This window comes from Microtus ochrogaster, linkage group LG3 (genome assembly GCF_000317375.1).
Source record: "Microtus ochrogaster isolate Prairie Vole_2 linkage group LG3, MicOch1.0, whole genome shotgun sequence".
Lineage (NCBI taxonomy): Eukaryota > Metazoa > Chordata > Mammalia > Rodentia > Cricetidae > Microtus > Microtus ochrogaster.
In genome coordinates, this window is record NC_022029.1 from 19,659,178 (window position 1) to 19,674,383 (window position 15,206).

Below are 15,206 nucleotides of genomic sequence, written 5' to 3' on the forward strand. Positions count from 1 at the left end.
AAGGGGAGGGGAGGGGAGGGGAGGGGAGGGAAAGGGAGAAGGCAACTTTCATCCCTAACTCAATCATTCAGTTGATTCCTTTGAATAGTTTTTGTTTTGGGGGTTGTTTTGTTTGTAAAATGACATAATGTCTTTTTTTTTTCTAGGAACAAAGTGTACATGAGGATAATACTGCCAGTGAGCACGACCTGTATATGGATCCTGTGGTTACAGAGGTAAGTGAAACCACTCCCCTGGAACACAAGCCCACAGGTTACAAGGAAGAAAAGCTCGTGGGCCTCCTGGAGACCAGAGACTGTCCACTAACAATGCTGTCTACCAGCTCTTCTGTTGTGTATATTCCTGATCTCAACACTGGCTATAAACCCCAGATTTCAAATGTTCCCCCTGAGGAAAACCATTTTATTACCAGAGATGAGGAGTCTACAACTCTTGATGCCACAGGTGACTGCTTTGCCAGATTGAAAATATACCCCAACTTTGCATTTTCTTCTTCAAGTACAACTTTACTAAGCAAAACACTAATTCTTGATGAATTGAACCTCGTTTTAAATCAAGATGCGTTCAATCCTCTTGAAATACAAAACTCAAGACAAGAGGAAACCACTATGATTTTGGAAAGTGGCTCTCCCAGTGAAACCATCCCAGAGCAGACCCTGCTTTCTGATGAATTTGTCTCCTGCTTGGCAATCGGAAGTGAGGACTTGCCATCTGTTAATTCTTACTTTCCACAGAACATTTTGGAAAGCCAATTTAGTGGGATTTCACTCTTCAAAAGTAGGCTATCCCGTCAAAGTCAGTGAGAGAAGCTGCCTTTCCACTGAAGGCCAAATCTTCCCTCAAAAGAAGTATACTTACACTTGCAAGATGCCAGGAATAAACCCTCCTCGTTGGCAAAACAAAACAAAAACATTGAGGGTAGATTTGTTTGCTTGCTTTCATTTTCATTTTTTAATATTCCCACTTGAGACAGGATCTCACATAGCCAAGCTTGACTCCAACGCACTACAAGGCCAAGGATGACTGAACTCCTATGTTTCCTGCCTCTTCTTAAGTGCTAGGATTAAAGGTGTGCGCCTCCAGGACTATTTCTTTCATAGTTTCTTCATTAAGTTGTACAAAACAACTCTGTTTGTATAAAGAATAAATAGTGAAGAATACATACTAGTGAAATGTGGGTTTTTAAAATCAACACGTGAATATTTCCTTGCAAAGGCAGAATCAAGCATAATTTTTATCTTATCACTTAAAGTTAGATATAGAACCAAACAACAAAACAAGGAAACGCAGAAATAGAGACTAGTTGCTAATTAACATACTTGCTTATTGTTCTTCCACTATTTTCTTTGTTTTGGATTAAAAATTTGTAACCCAAATGGGGCTGATTCCTCCATTCAGGTTAAAAGTGGTGGGCATCATGCTGTGGCAAACACCAGTATTTACATTCTAACAGAAATCATGCCAGGGGGTAGACACAGGATTAGCAAGACAGGTGGTTTGACTGTTATTCTCAACTAGGCGTTGAGAATCTCAGAAAACCGCCATGAAAACAGACACATATCCTACTCTGGAATGGTGGACACCCACTACATCTACCCTTGTTCCATAGCCAGTGTCTGCTGCAGACATTGCAAGTTGCTCCCTACATGCCTCAATTTACCTTCTTCTCATTCTCTGAAGCCATTGTTCTCCAAAGTAGAACAACTAGTCCCATTGTAAAAAGCTTAGAACCTTATGGAAAATCTGTTGTTTATCCTAAAATATGTGTGTTTTGTTGTATTTTATATAATCTAAAAAAGAAGTTGAGTGTCACTCACAAAATTGTAATTGTTAAATATTCTGACTTGTAAATTATAATAACTTTGCTTTAGTCTTCTCTAAGGGGAGACTGCCAGTAAGGGAAAGGGGCAGGTTAGATTTGATGCAAAATGCCAGGACAGATCACCTTTGTTTGTTGACTGATCTGGTCTATTGAGAAGGATATTTACATAGGCCATTTCATTGTAATCATAAATCTAATGCATTTAGAAAGCTTTTGTCCAGTTTTAGGGATGAAAGCAAAGAGTTCTTTGCTCATCTGTCGATGCTTCCGGAACAGTGTCTGCCTCTCACCCCAGGCAGTGTGAAGGGAGCAGCAGTTTTGGGTATCTCCTCCCACCACGTGCCTTTTTTCATGTTCATCACAGGAAAAACTTTTTTTTCAAATTAGCTTACAAAGTAGCAGGTTTCTTTGTGGCTTTAACATATATACTCAGTTTTGGCTGACACTCTCCTTACTTGATCTTCTTACCCTCCCCCACCCCCGTGTCCACCTAAGCCCTCCCCACCCCAGCACCGCCACTTGTACTTGCATAGCAAATGTTTTCTATTACCCTCCCCACCTCTCTCCCCTTGAAGTCATTTTCCCCCTCCCCAGGGCCCCTTTCTAGGTTCCTGGCCTTTACCATACTTACAGCTACAAACACACATATAAAAACATTAAAACGAAGGATCCACATAAGAGAAAGAACATGCAGTGTTGCTATCTGGGCATGGATTCCTTTATTTTATAGAATATCTGGGGGATAAAGAGATGTTTAACAGTGGGTACTGCTCTTACAAAAGGAACTGAGTTCCATTCTCAGTATCCATGTTGGTTGACTCACAGCTACTCAAACTCCAGAGGACCTGCCAGCCTTTCTAGTCTCAGAGGGTACCTGCATTTATGCACACATACTTCCATAAAAACCCAGAACTTAAATATATTTATAGAAAACAATATATACTATTTTCTTGGCCATCCATTTTCCTGCAAATTTCATAACTTCATTTTACTTTGCTTCTGAATAATATTCCATTGTGCATATGTACCACGCTTTCACTATCCACTTATCAGTTAATGGACATCTGAACTGGTGCCATTTTTGGTTATTGAGAGTAGAGGAACAATGAAGGATGAACAGTATCTCTGGAGTGGATGCTAAGTCCTTTCGGTATAAGCCCAGTGCAGTTGTATAAAAGATCTATTACTAGGTTCATGATGACTTCTCCACAAGGCTTTCCACAGTGTCAGCACTAGTTTACATGTCTACCAACCGCGCACAATGGTTCCCCGCTCCCCACATTTTCACCAGTATTTGATTTATTGATGATAGCCAGTATGATTGGGTGGGATGGACTCTCAAAGTTTTTTTATAACATAATTATTTATTGATTCTTAGGGAATTTTACATCATGCACCCCAATATTACTTACCTCCCAGTCCCTCCATATCCACCCCTCACCTCTGCATCTTACCCCCAAAAGAAAACCCCCAAAATTATTTAAAACAAACAAAAAGGCCACCTCATTCATCCATCTTCCCACATCTCTAACGCCTCTTCATCCATCCTGGTGGCCTTGGGAGCTGTGGTGTGTCACATGGTATACCCTTTTTTCCACTCAGCCTGACTTGCAAATGTTCATTTCAATGTGTCGTTTGCCTGGTTCAAGACCTCTGATTTCTGGCACACTGTCATCACTGGACCTCACCGAAACCCTTCTCAGATATCATGCTGTTGCCTAAATCATGGAGATCCTGCAGTTACTGTCCAGTTCCATAGAACCAGTCCCTTCACATACTCCAGCAGGTCATAGATTGTGTAGATGTTAGTGTGGGTCAACCCAAGACCCAGGATGTGGGCCTGGGTGGCAGTTGAGCTGGTCAGTCAAGGCTGGTGGATGGGACCCCTCAAGTGAGGGGCAGAGCCATCTCTCCTACACCCATGCCATCAGGACCAGCTCTCCCACACTTGTGATGTGGGACCATCTCTCCTGAGTGCAGGGTTCCCAGTTCTCCCATGAGGAGTGGAGTCTGCTCTCCTGCTGCAGTGTCCATTGAGGGGCAGGGCCAACTATCTCAAGGGCAGGTTCAGCTCTCTCAGCACTGCCCTTGGATTCCAACATGCATGGTTCCTATGGCCCTCTATGGTAATATGGGCCGTGGAGATCAACACAGATCCCAGTTGCAGCAAGACCATGGACCCAGAAATGGCCTAAGCAGCAGCACAAGCCTGAACATTACCATAACTCCAGGAGGCAGCACGGGTCACCCAGATCAGTATGGTTCTGGTGGCAGCATAGCCACGGACACTAACATAAGCTCAAGTGACTGACCAGACTCCTGGCATTGGCACAGCTTTCAATGGCATCATGGGCATTAAAACAGACCCTGGCCATGGTAGGGCCATGGACCCAGGCATGACCCTAGGCAACAGTCTAGGCCCAGACAATACCATGGACCCAGCTGTTAGTGCAGGCCACTCCGATGAGCATGACGCCGGCAGTAGCATAACCCTCGGACACCAACATGGCCACAAGTTGTCGCTTAGACCCCAGGCATCCATGCGACCTTTGATGGCAACATGGCCACAGCCATCAAAACAGACCCAAGCTGTGGTAGGACCACGGACTCAGACATGATCCTCAGCAGTAGCCCATGCTTGGATGTCACCATTTTTAGAATTCAGACATAATGTTGGTCACTGTCACCTGGCAGGATAAACCCAGGCAGTACCTTAGCCAGCCCAGGGTTCTATGACTGCTGCTTGTGCTCAAGTACAAAGGTCCCTTTAAGAGATAAGCTCTGCCCATTCCCACTCTTTTTCCAGATGCTCTTCTGAAGGGGCAGGAAGGACATTTCCTGTCCTTCCTCTCTCTCTCTCTCTCTCTCTCTCTCTCTCTCTCTCTCTCTCTCTCTCTCTCTTTCTCTGACTCTCTCCTCTCTTTGCCCTCTCCCTTCCCTTCCCCCAATAAAAGTTTATAATAGCTACAAATAGCATAAAATATCTCAGAGTAACTCTAACCAAACAAGTGGGAGACCTGTACGACAAGAACTTTAAATCTTTGAAGAAATTAAAGAAGACACCAGAAAGTAGAAAGATCTCCCCTGCTCTTAGGTAGGTAGAATTAACATAGCAAAAATGGCAATCTTACCAAAAACAATCTACAGATTCAATGCAATGACCATCAAAATTCCAACAAAATTCTTCACAGACCTCGAAAGAATGGTACTCAACTTCATATGAAAAAGTAAAAAACCCAGGATAACCAAAACAATTCTGTACAATAAAAGAACTTCTGGAGGCATCGTAATCCCTGACTTCAAACTCTACTACAGAGCTACAATGCTGAAAACAGCCTGGTACTGGCATAAAAACAGACAAGACTAATGAAACCAAATAGAAGACCCGAATATTAATCTACACCTTCGAACACCTGATTTTTTTACAAAGAAGCAAAACTGTCAAATGGAAAAAGGAAAGCATATTTAACAAATGGTGCTGGCATAACTGGATATCAACATGTAGAAGAATGAAAATAGACCCATATCTATCACCATGCACAAAACTCAAGTCCTAATGAATCAAAGACCTCAACATAAAGCCAGCCACACTGAACCTTATAGAAGAGAAAGTGGGAAGTACACTTGAATGCATTGGCACAAGAGACCACTTCCTAAATATAACCCCAGCAGCACAGACACTGAGAGAAACAATTAATAAATGAGACCTCCTGAATCTGAAAAGCTTCTGTAAAGCAAAGGACATGGTCAACAAGACAAAACGACAGCCTACAGAATGGGAAAAATCTTCACCAACCCCACATCAGACAGAGGACTGATCTCCAAAATATACAAAGAACTCATGAAATTGATCATCAAATGAACAAACAATCTAATAAAAAAAAATGTAGTACAGACCTAAACAGAGAGAACTCTCAACAAAGGAATTTAAAATAGCTTAAATGTTCAATATGCTTAGTCATCAGAAAAATGCAAATCAAAACAACTCTGAGATTCTATCTTAGCCTTGTAAGAATATACAAGATCAAAAACACTGATGAAAACTTATGCTGGAGATGTTGTGGGGAAAAGGGAGCACCTCTGCATTGCTGGTAAGAATGCAAGCTGGTACAACCCTTTGGATGTCAGTGTGGCAATTTCTCAGAAAATTAGGAAACAACCTTCCTCAAGACCCAGTAATACCACTTTTGGGTATATATCCAAAGGATGCTCAATCATGCCACAAGGACATGTGCTCAACTATGTTCACAGCAGCATTGTTTGTCATAGCCAGAACCTAGAAACAACCTAAATGCCCCTCGACCAAAGAATGGATAAGGAAAATATGGTACATTTACACAGTAGAGTACTACACAGCAGGAAAAAATAACATCTTCAATTTTGCAGGAAAATAGATGAAGCTAGAAAACATCATTTTAAATGAGGTAGCCCAGACACAGAAAGACAATTATCACATGTACTCACTTATAAGTGGTTTTTAAACATAAAGCAAAGAAAACAAATCACAATCCCAGAGAACTTACACAACAATGAGGACCCTAAGAGAGACATACATAGATCAAATCTACATGGGAAGTAGAAAAAGGCAACACCTCCTGAGTAAATTGGGAGCATGGGGACCTTGGGAGAGGGTTGAAGGCAAGTGGAAAGAAAGGTAGGGGAACAGAGAAAAATGTAGAGCTCAATAAAAAATCAATTTAAAACAAAGAGAACTGCTCTTGAAGGTGATTGGAGTTTGTTTCCAGTACCCATACTAAGGGGCCCACAGTTGCCTGTAACTTCAGCTCAAGAGCTCCAAAGTCCTCTTTTGGCTTTAACAAACACCGGCATGCACATATATGTGCCCAGGTATGCTATCTAGTTTTATGTCAACTTAGAGAGGTGAGAGGGATGTGGTTCTCTAGATACCACTACGAAAGAGTCAGAGGGAAAATGCTAAAACATAGTGGAGTACCTTACTCCATACATTACTATAGCTGGTAAGAAGAATAATTTCTTTTCTGTTCTAGAACCTTCTTGCTCTTTATTCTTCTACTTACATAATAGCAAAAAACGGAGGCACACCCTGTCCCTCATCTGGGCATCACAGGAGAGCAGGCCCCCATTGCTTTGGTGAGGGAGAGCTGGAAGGCTGACTAACTGAGCTACCACCCAGGCCCAGATTCAGGGGTTTGAGTTGGCCCACCCCAACGTCTTCCCCATCTTTTAGCTTTGGAGCACATGAAGGGACCCATTCTATGGAACCATAGCTGCAGGATTCCCATGATTCAATACAGCAGCAGGGTATCCAGATGAGTCTCAGTGAGGATCCAGTACTGATGTAGCAGACGCTGAACTCATTACAATGAACATTTGCAAGTAAAGCTATCTGAGCAAAGAGTGAACTGCGTGGCACATGCTTCCAATGCCACTTTGACAAATGAATATGTGCTAGAGTGGTGGGAAAGATGGAGGTGCAGAACGGTGCATGCACAGCAAAACTGGAGACATGACCACTGTGACGGGAGTGAGAAAAGGCTGCCGTTGATAGAAGAGCAGGTTGTGTCCAGAGGGGTAGGTGAGATGGTTTTGGTTTGTGTGTGTGTGTTTGTTTTTTGTTTTCTTTTAATTTTTGTTTTTTAAGGTTTTTTTGGGGGGAGGGGTAGGTTACAAGAGTGGAAGGTGGATATGGAAAGACTGGGAAATGAGTAAGATTGGGGTACATGATGTAAAATTCCCAAAGAATCAGTAAAAAGCTGTGTTTAAAAAAATGGAGACAAGATGAAATTCAGTGGGGCCATTTCCTGGAGTAGTGTGTGTGTGTGTGTGTGTGTGTGTGTGTGTGTGTGTGTGTGTGTGTGTGTGTGTGGCTGGCTGCCCATCTCTCTGTCTGTCTGTTGTCTGCCTGTCTGTCCATCAATCTGCTTGTATGTCTGTCCATCTGTCTCTCTCCCCATGTACTTTACCTAGAGTAGAATCTTTGAACGAGAGTTAGAAATAGTATGGAAGATACAATAAGGCTGTGGCGCTCGGGCTGCATGGGCTGCACGGGTTGCTGGGTTACACCTCCCCACACATTCCCAGCTTCTTTCCTTGTATTTTTAATCATCCTTTTTTGGACAGAGGGGCTGCACATGACTGCATAGAGAAGAAGATTTCAAATATGTGCTTCAACACTTTACTCTTTTTCAAACACAATTAGTTGCAGAATTCCAACTTGTAATGGCAGAGAGGAAAGCAAACTTCCTGCTGAGAAACCCCTGGAGACCTGTTTGAGGCCTCCCTTTATCTCTTACCTACAGCTGCCTCTGAAGCAGCATGAAGAACCCAGACTGGGCACCCCTCCTTCTTTCTGTGCACTGAGTCTGGCCTAGAGAAGCCTAAACCCCAGGACTAAACAGAATTCTTCATCTGGCATAAAGTGGGCCAGCCCAGACCTCCATGCTGAGCATCCCTAGCTTTCTCTGTGCAGTGGCTGGGCAAAGGAGCTCCTCCCTCACACAGCTGACAGAGGCAAACTGCAGGAAGCATGACCTCGCTGCTCTCCGGTTGCTATGTGGTTTTTCTGGGCTTTGTACAAATTTGGGCTCTGAGAGCAGTGGAAATAAAATATTGTATTGTGAACATAATTAGATTTTATAAACCTGGAGATATGGAATCCTACTGTGGCTTCTCTCTGTGTGAGGTAATTATACCAATTACAGAGGATCGCACCTTAAAGGGAATTGTTACCCACTTGGCAGACACTATTGATTTAACATACAAGAAGTGATTAAAAATAAACCATGGCTTTCTCTGAGGTAAAAGCATGAAACTAAGTAAAGTAATTAAATTCAGATTCATGAATAGATTGTGTATGATTCTATTTAAGACGAATTACAGAGAGCTGGACAGAGTGTCACCATGTCTTTTGCCCACTGCCAAGATTAACCATTAAATTCCAATTGATGTTTCATGTTAGGGCTTTTTTAGCCATTTTACTAATTTCATATTCAACCTAACTCAGGAAAATGACTCTATACCTTGTATGCGTAGAATTCTCATAACTGCTCTGAAGATACATTCTGTTTGCCCTCATGTTCAGAAATGCAAGCTATTATCTCTTCTCATAATTAACAATTAGCAAATATTAAGAATGTGATTTTAAATGATCCACTTTTACTCGAAACAGTGAGAACATTCTGGTTGAGTTGTATAACAAGAAAAATGATAAACAAAGCAGCATAAAGCTAGGTAGCAGTTTGTAGAACCATATTTTTATTTTATTTATACATTTAAATTTTTTATTATATAAAAAATGTAGAACTTTCCTTCCTTAGATCATTGTCTCAAGCAAAACAACATACTTCCTCTAACCATAAAGACAAACCTAAAATTAGCTGCTCTCTCAGAGCACAGGAAGGAAATCATAAACAGTACAACACCAGGACCTTCATGTGAGGTGCGGAAGCCAGTGAGCCCTCTCTTTCACTTCTTTTTGCTTCCTGCCTGAAAATTTGTTTATTCCAATTTTTGTCAGTTTTTTTATTTAGTATATGTTAACAGTATTTATAAGTGATGGGTTCCGATGGGGCCTTTCATACATGTATATGATGTAGTCGGATCTCATTATCATCTCTTGTTCACCTCCCACTCTCACTGACTTAGTCTGATCGTATGCACCCCATTATCATCTCTTGTCCACCTCCCACTCTCGCTGTTTCTCTTTCTCTTCTCAGCTGGTTCCCCTTTTACCACCACATCTTTTTCTTTTCTCTTTATCCTTTTTTTAATGACGTGATGAGTTTCATTAGAGTACTTCAAAGAAGCATGAGTGATGGACTGTTTTACAGAAGCACTGACAACTTTCCAGTGGTTACCCCACTGAAGAAAATGCCTGCCATCCCCAATAATTATGAATTATATAAATCTTCAAGGAGGGTGAGGCCTCCTGAGCACCTCCAACCCAATAAAAAGATAATGTCAATGACAGGATAGTCTGCCTGAGAATTTAATGTAAAAGAGAAAGAAAGAAGTGCAACAGTACACTAGAGAATAAACATTTTATTTTAGAACTGCATAATATTTCATGAAAATATATTTTAAGCAATGTGAGTAGAATCAAATATATGTGTATATATGTATGTATAACTGTTTGATATATATGTGTATGTACACACACACATATATATGTATATGTACATATATACACACACAAATATGTATGGTTTGAGCTGGGATCTCCCTGTTATGCCCCAGCTAGCTCCAAGCTCCTAGGCTCAGGCAATCCACCTGCCACAGCCTCTGGAGTAGCTGTAACTACAGGTGCTACCATCATACTCAATTAGCACACATTCCCAACACAAACTAGGAAGACAGTGGGCATTAGAAGCCCACAGAGCTGAGTAGAGTGGTTGCCTTCCCTCCTCTTAGCAATGTGATTTCTAGCACTTGCTTGTCTCCTGGGGAATTGATTTCTTCTTCCATAAGATATGGCCATATTGTCACTAATAAGGGACAATGACAGTGACTTCACACCGTCACCATCAGCAGCCCGAGGAGTTCTCCTAATCTTTTAGGACTCCTCACTTAGGATCACCTGGATTTGTGAACTTCACACAGAGAAGAATTTTAGACATAATTATCCTGAAGCACATTTAGAGGTTTTATTAAAGACATATTTTAGCAGGCTGTGCTGTTTTGTTTTTAATTTTATTTATTATTAATGGGGCAGGGGTGCATATGTGGAGGCTGGAGGACAACTCTTTGTGAAGTCATTTCTTTCCTTCCCCTTATGTGAGTTCTTGGAATCAAACTCAGGTCATCAGGCTTGTGTGACATGCGTGCAACCTGCTTAGCCACCTCATTGACACAAAAGATCTTTTAATATAGATTTAAGCATGAGGGTTGGGAGAAAGAGCCACTCGTGGAGAAAACAGGATACATCCTTACAATTATGTACTTCCCAAGAGAGAGGGGGAAATAAGACCTATAGAGAAAGTGAGACATGCCCAGGTATAGGTTCCCCAAGTTAGAGCCACAACTGGTATCTTCCCTTTGACATACTAACCATTTTGGTGATTCTCAAGTTACATCACAAGCACTTGTAAAAACTTTTTATCTAAATACAAGAAAAGTTCAGCTCTCATTTTACTTCAGGATCCAATGTAGATTTAGTCTATCTCTGCCACTGAAATGGAGTTTATTTCTATTTCATTAAATATAACGGGATTTTACGAAACTACCAGCTGCCAAATATTTGCTTTCTTTCATCATCTTTGCATGTTACCTTTGGTAGATCAGCTTGGAAGCTCTGCTCGATTGACTACGAGGACACAGGGAATCTTGTGAGGGAAAAGAAAGAATTCAGTGAAGCCCTGAGCATGGTGACAAACGATTAAGGCAGGTGTCAAAGAAGAGCCAGAAGCGTTCTGCGACACAGGCAGCTGTCTGCTGTTCCGGTGTGCAGTGACTTCTAAAAGCACCTTTAAAAATTCTCAAGTTGAATCTTTTCCATTTTGTCTCTTTGTTTTACTAGAGTAGGAATCCTCATTAGCAAAGAAAGTTCAAGGAAAACATATAGAATTCTAAATACAACTGGCATCAAGTATAATTGTTTTCCTCCCCAAAACTTGCATTAAAGACAAGTTTAATTTCAAACTTACTACAGTGTGCAATGTTGGGCAATTAGTACTGTCCTTTTCCCTGTGTGCCCTTTTTTCTGCAACAGGCATGCAAACTCTGCTGTGACCTGCTACAGATGTCCCTAAGTTACTTACTTTTTTCTTGAAACAGTTTTTTCCCTCCATGGACATCACATATGATGACTATTTTCTTGAACCACCCAGTCTCAGTCTCCTGTCACAGATTTTCCTCATCTCATCCATCACTAAGACACTATAGACCACAGAGTACTGATCTCAGTCTCTCCCTTGTGACTTTGTCCATTCTTGTGGCTTACACATATCTAGATGTTACATAGTCGGGTGAAACCAAACTCTTTCCTGAGGTCCACATTCATATATTCAACCATCTACTTGTCATCTCCATTTGGGCTCGGGGGCAGCCCATAAGGACTCATGGCTACCCTATACGGCAGCAATAAAAGATTCTTTCTACAAGCTTCAGCATCTGGTCACAAGAGTGACAAACGAGAGATTAAGAAGAGAAAAAACATGCATAATTAAACATCTGCACATGGAAGACCCACAATGTACGAGACTTGAAGAAAGGACATATGACCAGCTTATACATAAGCCCCACATATGGGGACAAACAAGAATTTGAAGGGGATTGTGGGGGATAGCAGCAGAGTTATGAGATGGAGAGGAAAAGAGGTATGTAACAAATAAGAGTTGTCTTTGCATGAAGATAAAGAGTCTTCAGAAAATGAAAGTTGTCTGGCTGCTAGCAGCCCTAAGGGGAAAAAAATAACAAAGTTGACCTGAGCATGGTGCTGACTGTTGAAGGCATCCTACCCATTGTGTAAACTGCCATCAGCATATTCAAGTTAAGGAGCCCTGAGCTCCTCCACCTGCAACTCCGTTCACACTCAGAAGTGGCACAGGCACATATCTAGTAAAAAACAAACAAACAAACAAAAACCCACTTGAACTCTTCCTTGACTTTTGATTTGCCTCTCAATCCTCACATTTCTACCAAAAACTATGTGTCCTACCTTCAAAATACACCACTTCATCCAACTGCAAAGGTCAGTTGTCAGTACATTGACCAGCAGATCCACCAACAGATGATCCAGCTCAAAGCCTGCAAGTGTGAAGGCTTTTTTGTGAAATTCTATCTAAAACAATACCTCCCCCACCACAACTCAAACACCATTCTTCCTATTCCACCAATTTTTCTCTTTATTTGCAGCATTCAATCTAACATTGAATACACTGCATACCTCATTAAATAATCTTGTTCATTGTCACCTACTACAATATGAAACCCAAGAAGGCAGGAATTTTGTCAGCTTATTCTGTCAAAATACAAAATTACAAAGAATTACAGGTCTAATTGGCTTTTGATTGTGATGAATCAGGGCAGTCTTGATACTGCAAAATAGCATGAATGATTTCCCCTTACCCAGAGTAGTGCAGGATGATGGGTTTGGCAAGGTAGCAACAAGGACACAGACAGCGGGAAAGCTAATTGATTAACATCAATTTCTAATCACAATTTTGTAGTGGATAAAGAAAACTCAAACTTTAAGACTTCCTTAAAGTCTCATTTGGTTCTGTGCCATTTAGAACACAAATCAATCAAAACAGTAGCCCCCATTATTTGCATCTTGCAGTTCCTTGAAAATCTTTTTTTTAGATTTATTTATTATTTTTATTATAATTATATTATGTGTATGGGTGTTTTGTTTATATGTGTGTATGTACAGCGTATGCATTCTGGTGCCTAAGAAGGTCAGAAGATGCCATAAGATTGATCCCCTGGGACTGGCATTACAGATGGTTGTGAACTGTCTTTAGAAGCAGAGAATAATACCCATGTCCTCTGTAACAGCAAGTGCTCTTAACTTCTTCACCAACTCCCCAGCCCTTCCTGAAAATATTTAATGCTAAGAAGAGTGTCCCATAAGTGGGCACTTCAAATTTGCTGATGGAATGAACAATGGCACAGTTTATTAATTCCTTCATCTTCCTGTGAAGGAAAACGGGGTTACCTGAAGCCAATGACAAGTTTTCAGACCTGTGTAGACTGAGGTTGTTGTTTTGTTTCCATAATACCCCTATCTCGCATCTCCATCCCAGATCATTCCCTGATTGCCCATCATGCGATTGGTGTGAAAGCAGCAATACTTGGCACTTTATACATTTCTCTTCTCATCTACTCAATCTTATTTTCCTGAGTCATTCCAATGTCTCAGTCATTTTCAATGGACTTCTTTGCTTTTGCACAAAACCCCTTTTGTCAGGTGGATTCATTTGATAGAAATAAGGCCCCTCCCAGCAAACAATGTCCCTCATTTGGGAAGAAATCTTTCCACCTTCCACACTTATTTGACAGCTATCTGCCTGATGATCAAGCACAGGCAAGCAGTGCACTAAATAATAGAAAATGAGTAAGCAAACATGCATAATCACCTTTCATTAACTAAATATCTTTTAACAGCTTAATTATAAAATACAAGCATTCTTATAGCTGATAGGAAGTTTAGCACAGAGAAATATGTCACTTCCATATATAAATTTAGAAAGTCAGCATTCGTGATTAAAACCTTGCCTTTTCTGCATACCAAGTATGTGCTCTACCACTGAGCTACAGTCTCAGCTACAAATCATTTACTTCTAACAGTCAAAAGTTTGTTCATTTTCTATTACTGTTTGTGGTGGTTTGAAATGTGGACTTGTTGGAGGAAGTGTATCACTTAGGCTTTGAAGTCTCAGATGCTCAAGCAGACCTAGTTTGTCTCCTTCTTCCTGCTGCCTACTGATCCAGATATAGAACACAGTTACCTTTCCATCACCATGTCTGCCTCTGCACCACCATACTTCCTGCCATGACCATGATGGACTAAACTTCTGAACTATAAGCCAGTCCCACTTGAACATTTTCCTTTATAAGAGTTACCATGGAGATGATGTCTCTTCACAGCAATAAAACCCTAAGGGTCTTGTTAAGACTTCATTTACTAAGACACTGTGTTAGATAACACTTGATTTGTTTAGATTCAACCCAATCTTTTTCTGAAGAAAACTGAGTTTAGCCTGATGATTTATACAGGCTTTTCTGGGCAAGACCTTCTCCCTCACTTCAGTCCAGGGCTCTATTATAACTTACCAGATTAGCATACCCACAAGTATGTCAGTGGGTCTCACCCTGTTTCAATTATCCAGATTTCATTTCAGAAAAAAATTAGTGGGGAAACCCTAGTGATACCAAACTACTGAAATCGAAGCTCCTGTGAACTCTGTGGGAACTTTCTAAAGGTTTGTCAGAGGTATTTTATACTCTTCTAGGAATTAAGTTTCCTCTGTAGGAGAATGGGCTGTTTGCCTTTATTGACTATTATTCTCACTGCTAATGCTGTCCCAAGCAGACTTACAGATGACAAGCAATGGGAGCTTCATCATGGAGTCTACAAACTCAACTCCCTGTACCTTCTTGCCTTCCATAAAGCACAAGAAGGATGGCCGCCTCTGCCATCAAACTTATCTCTATGTGCCCTGGACTCTCTTTACGTTTGATCCTCTGCAGAGACTGCCTGTGACTGTGTGTTTATGATACCCTTACCACGTTTCCAGAATTTATCACAGTGTTGGGTTCTAATTAACTATAGCAGGGACTACTAAGTTTCTGTCAATATGCTATTTAATGGAGTAGCACACTCAGTAAAAAAAAAGATGCAATGTCCAGTCTCTCTTGCAGCTAGGTTTGGCCATAATGAGGTATGCATAGAAACTATTGAGAG

At 41.1% G+C, this 15,206-nt stretch overlaps 1 protein-coding gene across 1 annotated transcript in view; it reads left to right on the plus strand.

The window, feature by feature from the left end:
- Il23r (interleukin 23 receptor) overlaps positions 1-4,440 on the plus strand; it is a 76,908-nt gene extending 72,468 nt beyond the window's left edge. Inside the window, 2 exon segments of the mRNA XM_013351285.1 lie at positions 147-777; positions 4,157-4,440. Coding sequence (XP_013206739.1) covers positions 147-777; positions 4,157-4,440 — 915 coding nt within the window.
- Positions 4,441-15,206: the final 10,766 nt, after the last annotated feature.